This window comes from Polypterus senegalus, chromosome 2 (genome assembly GCF_016835505.1).
Source record: "Polypterus senegalus isolate Bchr_013 chromosome 2, ASM1683550v1, whole genome shotgun sequence".
In the NCBI taxonomy this organism is placed as follows: domain Eukaryota; kingdom Metazoa; phylum Chordata; class Cladistia; order Polypteriformes; family Polypteridae; genus Polypterus; species Polypterus senegalus.
Genome location: NC_053155.1, coordinates 92,789,647 through 92,800,928, shown reverse-complemented (window position 1 = coordinate 92,800,928; position 11,282 = coordinate 92,789,647). Strand labels below are relative to the sequence as shown.

The 11,282-nt window shown below is 35.4% G+C and overlaps 1 protein-coding gene across 3 annotated transcripts in view; it reads right to left on the bottom strand.

Annotated features, from left to right (window-relative positions):
• Positions 1 to 268: 268 nt before the first annotated feature.
• Positions 269 to 11,282, bottom strand: part of grm5b (glutamate receptor, metabotropic 5b) — a 555,554-nt gene continuing 544,540 nt past the window's right edge. For 2 of the 3 annotated variants that reach the window (XM_039744166.1, XM_039744165.1), the window contains exons 9-10: positions 9,820 to 9,885; positions 269 to 3,411 (exon numbers count right to left, since the gene is read on the bottom strand). In XM_039744166.1, coding sequence (XP_039600100.1) covers positions 2,595 to 3,411; positions 9,820 to 9,885 — 883 coding nt within the window. In that variant the 3' untranslated portion in view covers positions 269 to 2,594. The remainder of the gene's footprint in view (positions 3,412 to 9,819; positions 9,886 to 11,282) is intronic. The other variant, XM_039744167.1, reaches the window with a different exon arrangement.

Genomic DNA, 11,282 nt, shown 5'->3' with positions numbered 1-11,282 from the left:
CACATAGGATTAGCAAGGCTCAGTAAATTGACAGATGAATGCTCATGGAGTGATAGAAAACTGTGTTTTTTGCCATTTTAAATTTTAAATATTTACATAAGCAGTGTTTATTCATACAAGCACAGTCTCACTTTCTAAACTGGCAGCAGTGGGTATTCTGTTAAAACTCAAACATATTAATGTACCGGGGGATTATACAGTTTCGATTTGAAGAAAGCTCCATAGCCCATCTATTGTGCGTCTTTTTGTCCATTACCACTGAAATATGTTTTTTTTTTTGCTTCTTTTTTACATGTTCTTACCCTGTAAATTTGAGATTTGAGCAGAATATGACTGAAAGGTTACGGAGTACCAATATAAAGAAAACTGAAGTATATGTATGTATATGCATCATATATTCTGTGTTAGTGTGCTTCTGACCATAGATATTACTTGATATTATTTTCATTTATTCCTTAAGCAAAATGGTTTAGAACTGAATTCGCAATTTGCAAATATTTTTAATGGCACCCCCTAATTTGTTCAGACAAATATAATTATTACTTCCAAGTTATTGGTTTCTAACCTCAATACCTTATTTATAAAATCATTTTTGCTGAAAAAGTTTCTTGTTTAAATATACAGCTGAAACGAGAAACCTATTTTCTGTGTAAATACATTGTTTTTAATTCTCCTGAACAGAACGTACAGTAACAGCATTTTTGATGCTGTCCCGTCCTGTCTGTGCTCAGTATTACTCTTTGAATGGTAAATATTGCTTTTATTTTAGACTCCCCATTCAGTCCTCTTTGAAAATAATTTTCAACAGTTAATTAAAAAGGAGTGATGATGTTCATGATAATAATCCAAATCATAACAACCAAATTGTATAATCCAAGGATTTATTGTATAATCTAAAGATTTAAGCATTTGAAATGATTGTGAATTAATGTTGTCTTTTGTATTTAATTTTGACTTTTTACACATGAATTTTCAAATGCAAAATGTATTAACATTTCTGCTTACTGTACTAAAGGTTCTAATTTAAAGCAAACCAAGGAATTATATTAGATAAATTAAGTGGATAGGTAATATGAGTGAGTTCATTATATTTAAATTACCACAAATGAAAAAAATGAAACACATTCAGTTAAAATAAATGTAACGATTATAGGTTGATTTTTCTTTTAGATTGGGAATGATATTTTAAGACAAATTTTTTGATATATACATATGGAAAATCTTTGTACTGTGATGTCAAGTCAAGTTTGTTTAAAACATATAAACACACACATCAAATTTCCATGGAAACAAATGAGATTAATTTAAATAATAGAGACGGGTAATATTAGCATGCCCTTTATATATTTATATTACCAATAACAATACAATGAAATTAATTCTTGTATAAAAGCAGTGTGTTGCCAAACCGAAATATGAATTCTTTAGTAGAATAGAGATGCCATTTTATTTCATATAATTTCCTCTTTTGTAGATGTGGAAAATCTTTTCACGGTTATGTACTTTTCTTTAATGCTATATTTAAAAAACAAAACATATATGCGCTCATACACACACACACACACACAGAAAACCTGAAACAGATGGAAAGCACAGATTAAAACATAATGTCCTATAGTTTAAGAATTTCCTTCACAAATTTAATAAGGACACATTGCTTTTCTTATATACTGGTGGTTCTTCCTTAACTTTTTGCCTTACAGTTGGTGGGACAAGTCAAAGCCTCATCACCCCAGTTCTTCTTCTTTTTTTTTTTTGGGTGAGTCTGACTACTATATTGACTGGCTCTACTCTAAAGCAAATCATACTTCTGTTGCAATGGATATTTTTCAGATATTTTCCAAAGCATGTTTGGTCCCATATTAACTTAGTCCTCTTTAGAAAATATACATTCAGAATGACGTTCCAACATGGGAAATTAGTTGTTGCCAAATGGAGAAAGAAAAGAAAACAGGTAACCCTCCTTTAAAAAGGTTACTTTGGGAAGTCTAACTTGAGTGGAAAGCACAATGCAGTAGTATATCTGATTTTTTTGGTGATACAATCTACCAAAATGTCTTCTTCATATTACATGTGTAAAAGGGCTGCCCAAACACAGCACCAAATGGACCATTGCAGCTAAGGTTACTGTCCCAAACAGGCACTGTATATTCTGCTTTAGTCTAGTTTTTAGAGTAGCTTATCTTTGCATGCTCCACTGTAACAAAGACATTTAAAGAGTTGACATCGCTTAACGGTCATCCTACTGTACATGCAACAACAGTAATTCAAAATAGACAAATGGAAGGAACCTGAGCAAAAATGATCCACTGGTGCTAGCATTTGAACACTATTGCCCTAATTAGTTGAAAGCCCATGTGTAACTAAGGCCACTACTAAATGGACACCTTGCAAATAGTAAATACTAGTAAGTCATATTCAGAACACACTCATGTTTGAATGACAAAACACAACAGTGTTCAGTTGTGTTTAACCTTTTTGCCTTGCCACTGCTGAATCCATGTAAACATAATAAATATGTTAGGCTTGTTTTTTTCTTCTGGTTGCTTCAGTGGTACATATAACCATGAAGAGTATGTGTGCCACTTCTCGGTTCATAACGAAGAAGAGCTCTGACTATAATCTCTCAGCACCAGTTTATCGTATTTGGGGGAGGAAGGGATGCAGAGAGCTGATTCGGAAACAGGAGAAGTTGGAGATGTGCTCCCCGAGTCTACAGAGTCTCTGAAAGGGGAAGGCGGAGTGAGAGCCACCAGCTCTTCAAAGTCAGTCTTGACTGCAGAAGACTCAGAGGTGCCATCTTTGATGCTAGTGGAGGACGTCTTGCTGGCAGGCTGAGAGCGCCCATTGACTTCAATGGCAGGAAGGGGTTGGACCTCAGCAAATGTAGTCATGGTGGTGGGAAGCTGGATCTCCCTAGGAATTAAATAGGATGGACATATGCTGGTGGATCTCGTTGTCCCTGGAGGAGAGGAAGAAAGCATCATGGTGTTCAGCTCTGTGATATTAGCAGTGAAACGATTCACCACACTGCTGATCTGCTCCATCAGTGAACCCTGGGAAGAATTACTCCTTTGAGGGTGCTCTGAAAGGTAGGCGGCTGCCTCTTCCTCTTTTCTACTGACTGATGAAGCTCTCTGACTTACTGTGCTGATTGGAGAAGGAGTTTGTGGGCGATATTGAGCAGGATAATGTTCTTCAGCTTCGGACACCTCATATAGCATTTTGGCACTGGTTTCAGGCATGTTATCACTGCTGTAACGATTCTCTGTAGTTTTCGAAAAGGGTTTAATGACAGCTGTTTGGTTGGCATTTTCTCTTTTTTTGATGTGGACGGAAAGCCGCTTCCACAGATGCTGCCCCCTGGTGCTTCGCTCATTCTGAGCCCAGGTGACTGACTTGCCATTTGAGCTGCATAATATGATAAAAGAAAAAAAAAGGAGTGTTAGATTTGTCCCCTGTTTATTTTATAACAACCTTTTATTTTTTACCGTAAACAAAAAAATAGTAGGCTTTCTTTCAGGAAACAGTTAAATTAGGGTAGTAGTTTCTTGAAAACAGGCAGTAGGCTGTTAAAGATTGAATGCAAGTCCAACTCACATTCTTCTTAAATTCACATAGATAATGCATCAGAATAATAAGGTAATGTAAAATAGTTTTATTGATATTCATTCAACCAGAGAATCCCATGCTGTCTTGATTTGTATACTGCAGTGTTGCAGGAAGTCATTAGACTTGAACTTATCTGACAATCTATTATTGTGATTTTGACATTTACTGTAATTCTTCACTCTGGTCACATTTATATAAATTGAGTGCTGTTGACCATAGTGTTATATTTTTAGTACATCCAACTACTCTAATATGGTCAATTTCTCCTATTGAATGTTTCATTCAATTAAAAATCTTTCACTTGACTCTCAGTCTGCATTTTCATTAATCACTAATCCTTTGAGTTAAAGATACTCACTGTTGTCATAACTTTAACATTACAGAAGTTAATCCTGTAACTTATATTCTTCACTTTATTACCTTTAAATCTGGTGCCGTCTAAGATTCACAGTTCTTCATTTTTCATCATATCCAGTTCCAAAACCCAAACTAATCAAGTGCAAGTTAGGAAGTTATCAAAAAGCTAACCAGCTATTGGGGCACAATTAGCATCTATGAAATCATATGCGAGAGTAAAACACTTTGATAGAAACAGAACATAAAAAAAGGCTGTGGGCTAACCAGTGTTTATCTACTTTGGTCCATTACATATATTTTAACAATTGGCTTCCAACAGGAGAACGATGTTCAGTGGTGGAACAATAAGTGTACAGAAGGCCATGTACTAGAATTTGCTTTTAATAAGAAAATAGCTTTAACAATATGTGCAGCTTCTATAGCCTTCCAGGAGCAGAATTTGCTTAATTCTAATGTAAATGGTGTGATGGAACCTGTGTGGTATATAACCAGCCGTTCATCCCGGCCAATACCCCCATGCCGCCAGATGGAGTCCTCCCGGCAACATGGAGGTGTCCTGAAGTCCTGCAGGGCATCATGGACCTTGGAGTTTGTCTTCACAGCCCTGCTGGATACTGTGGGGGTCGCCAGGGGACGCTGCAGGGAGGCCCAGAGACTTATACTTTCCATATGGCCTGGAAGTATTTCACAGTCACGGGAACGGAAAAGATGATATACTTCCGGGCTGAATAAAAAGAGGAGTTTTCACCTGACCCGGAAGTGCTGGGTAATCACATGGACTGGGGGATCAGAAGCACTTCCGAGTCAAGGACTTTAAAAGGACTATGGGAAGCCCCAGCGAGTTGAGCTGAGTTGGGAGGAAGGGTGACAACGCATCTGGGAGTTGGAGGATTGTGATTATTGTAATTTGTGATTATTTATGAGTATTGTGGAGTAGAGGGTGCTTTGTGCACTTTATTATTATAATAAAGTCGACATTTGGACTTTTATCGGGTGTCTGGGTTCAAGGGGATGACAGGGCCCCTATCTGTCACACCTGACACAGTGGCAAATGTTTCGGGGTATTACCTTCCAAGTTTTGGGTTGAGACTTTGATTCCCAGTCCTGTCTCTGTCTGTGTAGAGTTTGCTTGCTCTATATTTTTTACATACTCCATTTTCCAAAGATATACATATTGGGTGAACTGAAAACTCAGAATTGCCCTTCCATAAGAGAATGCACTAAGTGATTGATTGATTGACTTGCTTTCCATCAATGATTCATTTCTACCTTGAATTAAATTTTGCTATGTTAGGCTCTTGTTTTGGGAAACACTTTCAGGAGGCTAATTGCCTGATGTAATAGAGAAGCAAGTGACTAACTTCTTTTTCTTCTGATGAATGAAAATTAAAGGTTTTAATATTGGGCAGCAAGTAGAGATGTAAACTTGCTGCAAAAAATGACTGACTATTGTTTAAATTATTTATTTATGTTTCATTGTTAAGGGCATTTATGTAGAATGCACTTTATTTGCATCAATTTTATTTATTTATGTTTTATTGTTAAGTGCATTTATGTAGAATGCACTTATTCTAAGTTGCATCCACGAAACTAGATACCATACTTTAGGCTTCCCAAAGTCATAGATAAAATAGACTGCATTCATGCACAGATAATGGCACCATCAAGCTCATTACAAGCTGACTATGTGAAATTCAAAATATCCCATAGTATCAGGTACGTCTTTTTACGTATATGGCTAGTCGTATGAAGGCAAACTCCTTTAAGTGGAGTGACACTGGGGCATCGTACTACTGGCATAAATGTGCAATATCTGTTTGTATATAAATTTAGATTTTAATAATTCTTAAGCATGTTCTGGTACATAATTTTTCATTTTCTGCCAAATGTGCTTCACAAAAATACTGCATATTTAATCATTTAAATTATGATTTACAAACTAGTAAGTTATGGTCACAGTCAAACTGAACAATTCAATTTCCCCTTGGGGATTATCTATCTATCTATCTATCTATCTATCTATCTATCTATCTATCTATCTATCTATCTATCTATCTATCTATCTATCTATCTATCTATCTATCCAAAGGGAACTTTTTAAAGTTGATTAAAGCCACTAATATTTCATCATGTAATGTACAAATTCAGAACTGCAATGTACTTGGGCATTTATTCAGTCTGCTATGGATGGCCATACAGCCTCTCGATACATTGCCTTTGTGCTAATATAGATCAAGTATTACCTCTTGATCAACTGCTGAAAAGACCACCACTGTCTTGGTTACATGTTCTTCTATTTTAAGAGAAAATTAAATAAAGCTTGAAAATTTTTTCAAACTATATCATAACAGATCATTCATCCCATCAGCTCACACTTAAAGTCACATGTACTAACTCTTCAGATGCTGGACTCTCCTATGTGCTTTTTGAACTATAATAAATGTTATTGACAATTGGCGCTTAGGGTTGCTTAAATATCACAAATGCACACAAAATCATGAACTTTCTAAACGTGTCTTAAGTTACCATGAATTACTTTCCATTTGTGGAACCAGTTTAACCTCAACAGGAAAACAAACCTTATTGAAGAGACTCAGGTAAGTCTCAATTTCATTTGCATGCCATGAGGAATACCTGCACAGCTTGAATGTTGCCCAAATCATTATGTGAGTTCTTTGTACTGTATATCTGTGGAATATGTCTGCATGCTACTGTTCTCACTCACATCCTAAAGGTAAATTGTAAATTCTCCTAACATAAGTGAAATTGGGTGAGCAGGTGGTTGTGCCAAAGTTTATGCCTTTTGCTCAGTTATGTCGAAATATGCTTCCAACAACACTGTAATCAAAATGTGAATTCAGAAAAAGAATGAATGTATACTTTTCAAAAGCAATATATCATAAACTGCTAGTACTGCAAAAACTAAATAGACATAAATAGCCATGTTGTCATGTTTCTGCCCTCGATTATTTTTAGTAGAACTAATTTTTTATATTGCAGGTGAATGGAACATTCAACAAGTCAAATTTCAGTGCATTCTTTTCTTTAAGTAAACCTAATGTACGCAGTGGACCTTCTATTATTTAGTATAGAAAATTATTTTACAAGTAAGCTGTTATCGAAAGGAGTTGCCAGGGTGGCACAGGATAAGATAAGGCCAAGCAGGTGTTAGAGAAAGTGAAGCACTGGATATCTGCTTGGAATAAATGAGCCATATTGCATTATTTAGAAGGCAAGAAGAAAAAGAGCTGTCCTGCTACTCAGATACATCGGGGCCAATAGATGGCGCTCTAGTTTACGTGAACTGTAGCCACAATGAACCATTCTTGACCATGGAAAGTTAGAATTAAAACCTGGGTGGGGTTTAAAAGCTAGTTAATAAGTGTTATACTCTTGGTCTAAAGATAGTTGGACGGGTGCTTTTGTGTGGTAGCAAAAAATAAAATAAAATAGAGTAGGAAGTAAGAACCCACTACACCAGACAGACATGACTCTAACCCAAGGTGCTAAACTGATAGGGGAAAAAACGTTTCATGCTCTGTTTGTTTGATGCTATTTGTTCTACCTTTTAAAATGTATCCCTGTATTCTTATTTCACACAAATAAGCAACATTTTTACATTACACAAGCATTTTGGTCAATGTTCTGGGGTGAGAAGCCATGATGGTAATTTACAATAACAATATTTAACAATATTAATTGTTTAAAATCTTCAGAGCTAATGCATACAGTAATTCATAGCATTAAAACTATAGCTGAATGGCAGAAAGTTTGCTTATTTTTAACACAATGATTTTACAACAGTAAATCAATATTTGGCAGCATTACTGTGCACAGAATGTGAAACATTAATTATGACGGTTTTACATTTTGAAAGTCAGGAAGAGTAATGTTTCATAAAAAAATATTTTCTTTTGCTATAAATATATTTTTCAAAGGTTGGTTAAATCTCAATACTAATGTCAAACTATGTGATTAAATGTCTATTGTAAAAGACATTATTTAAGAAGAGCAGTGCTGCAGATGTATCTTTTGGGCAAGTACCTTCATTTTTCTCTTTGTTGATTCATTTCCCACTGATGAATTTAAGTTTTCCAATATTTAAAATAAAAAGAACTTTCAATTTCATTTTGTTCAGGAGACTGGGAAAGGGGCACCAAACAATCTTCAGCTGATAAAGAAATATTTTTTATTCAAATTCATATTCTATTTTTTATTCAAATTCAGATGCTATAATTGAGAATGAAAGTGAAAGAAACAAGGTTATCCAAAACTTAGAAAATTAGTATTTCTCTTTGGCAAGTTACCAAATAAGAGAGATTTTGCAAACTATACTCAGTATTCTGGTTTTGTAGCAAGAAGTACTGGGCTCTTTATAATGCAGAGATCTGCACTCAAATAGTGACTATAAATGATGGACATTGACAGTAAAAGTGTCAGGTGGGCTTCTCAAAGGAAATCTCTAAACACGTATGTCTACAATAATTAATTAGAATGAAATTATAATTATAAAATGGAATACTGATACAAATAGTTGGACATTTTCCTGAAATGCAGGGAGCAAAGCAGTGGAGTAACCTGGAAAACTGATAAAACAGAGCTGAAAGTAAAATTAAAGCAAACTATGATTTGTGACAAAGCTCAACATCTGTGATCTTCTGTACTTAGCTTATGAAAGGAACACAATATAATAACCCAGGATGTGTGTTGCATATGGTTCAACAAAATCTACTGCAAAGGTTCTTACAAAGTGAAAGCACTGCAGTCTGAACAGCACTTTTAGAGTTACTCAGATGTCCCAGAGGAGACTGGTGCTACTGGATGAGCTGTGGCTTTCTGCAGCTCCTTATTAGAATAAATGAGTTTTGAATATGAATGAACGGGGTTTGATTTTGAGTTTACCTTGCTGAAATTAATTTGACATCAGAGAATGAAACAAGTTCCTGTTGTAGTGTGTGAATAAATCTTGAAAATATGGCAAATGATAAAACAGGAATTGTTTAACAAAGAAGCACATTTCATGGATTACATCCCTGATTGGGATTTAGTATAAAATGATAATGCCTTAAGACTGGCGTGGGTTCCTGTAATAAAAGGAAGGTGTTCTGCCGAAGGTCCAAGGTTAAAAAAATTTGTAATTCAAGGAAATGTTCATTCTGCTTTGTTTCTGGTGCTGATTTTAACCACAGATAAGACAAAGTGGGACTGAATAAAGTACAGTAGTTCATATCATCTATTGAAATCAGCTGAAAGATGAATTTGCACACAGTTCATTACTGAACTATGGAAAGCATTTTCTGCATTGAATAGAATGAATTGCAATGTTGTGGCAATGAACATTATGCAAGCATTACTGTAATTACTTACACATGCAAAACCACAAAGTCATACATATAGTAGGGCGGCAGCAGCAGCAGCAGTAGCACCAGCATTATTTACTAACCAAAGGTATCTGAGTCGCAATGGTAGCCAAAAAATACAGAAATCCAGCTTGGAAAAGCTTCATAAATCTACAGCTAAACAACACCAGCTGATGAGATCTTCTTAACAATATCCAGTTTCTTTGTATCACACACAATATGACAGCAAAACACCGAAAAGTTCACAACACCAGGAGGAACAGCAGGATTCAAAAGAGGGCAGCTTTTGGCAATGACAATGGGCTATGGGTGAGTCCTTAAACAAGAAGAAGCACAGACGAATAAAACTATTCACAAGGCCTCTGCCATTTAAGCCAAGAGGATGTTCACAAAAAGGATTTGTGCACAAAATAAGGGCTTTGGGGGAGAGGAGAGGGTGTACAGTCAGACAAAGCAAAACCATCTAGCTTCAACAAAACTGTACTCTTACCTAGTGTTGGGATTTTCTTCCTCTCTGGTGAGATGAATTACAGTATGTAGAGAATTTGCTGCTTCGCTTTGGATACAAAACATAATAATAATGATATAATGGAGATTTGGAAAAAAAATGTGGTCTAGGACAAAAAAAAACAACTTATGAATAAGATTTGAAGTTTGGTTGAATAGGTGAACTAAATGAGAAAAAAACAATACCACAATTCATATAAAAATTGTGATTTTTGGAAAAAAAAATTCCCTTCTAGAAATGTTGAAACCATTAAAGGCAGCATGAAGATTCTTTCAAAAAAGAAACTTGGCATAGTTCAGGAGGTAACTGTCATTTGTTTTCAGTGCAGAGGTATAGTAGTGACATCACTGCAACACCTTACAACTATTATAAAATATGTTATCCAATATAAACATATACATTAAACATCAAGAGTATGCACAATAAAGTAGAAGACGGTAAAACACACAGAATCTGTCATTAAAATGTGCTGTACACACTGTAGGATAGATCCTGGACTGAAGAATTTTAGTGTAATTATGAAATACAATATACTCATTAATTACATACCATAATAAATTAGTAAAATTATTTAATGTTCTTGTACACAAAGAGGACTCAACTCTTTGTATAACTACTAATCATGGTGCTAATCTTGCAGAACTCATATCATACTCAGCACTGCAATAAGTTTAATTAAATTTATTTAATGTTCGGAGTAGACATTTTCTCTTGCTATACTATAGAATTCTTCCTTGATAAGTGACAATATGTGTATAAACAACTAATCGGTAAGTTGATGACGTTTTTTCGTATTTATCTTTATTTATCTAAGTAAACTCACTTGAAACTAAGTTGATAATTTTTTATGTTAAAACAGTGAAAAATAAGATACATCTGTCCATTAAGAAATACAAATTTACTTGATAAGTCTTCTTGGATTCTTTGCCTACATTCAGGGATGAGACCCATGGGAACAATAATCTTTTACAACTTAATGCTTATCATTGAAGAATGGAACATGTAGGACATGCTTTTCCAAGTATAGTGTTTCAATTATAGTACAGTGGAACCTCGGTTCACGACCATAATTCGTTCCAGAACTTTGGTCGTAAACCAAGTTGGTCGTGAACCGAAGCAGTTCCCCCCATAGGATTGTATGTAAATACAATTAATCCGTTCCAGACCGTACAAACTGTATGTAAATATGTAAAAATATGTAAAGATTAAGCACAAATATAGTTAATTACACCATAGAATGCACAGTGTAATAGTAAACTAATGTAAAAACATTGAATAACACTGACACAAAACACCCAGGCTCCCTGCTCAGCTACACGAGCTGGCTCGCTCGCGCTCTCTCTCTGTAGCACACACACCAACAAAGCCCCTCCCTCCCTCCCTCAGCTACAGGAGCAGCCTGGCTCACGCTCTCTCTCTCTCTGTAGCACGAGCACACGCACACA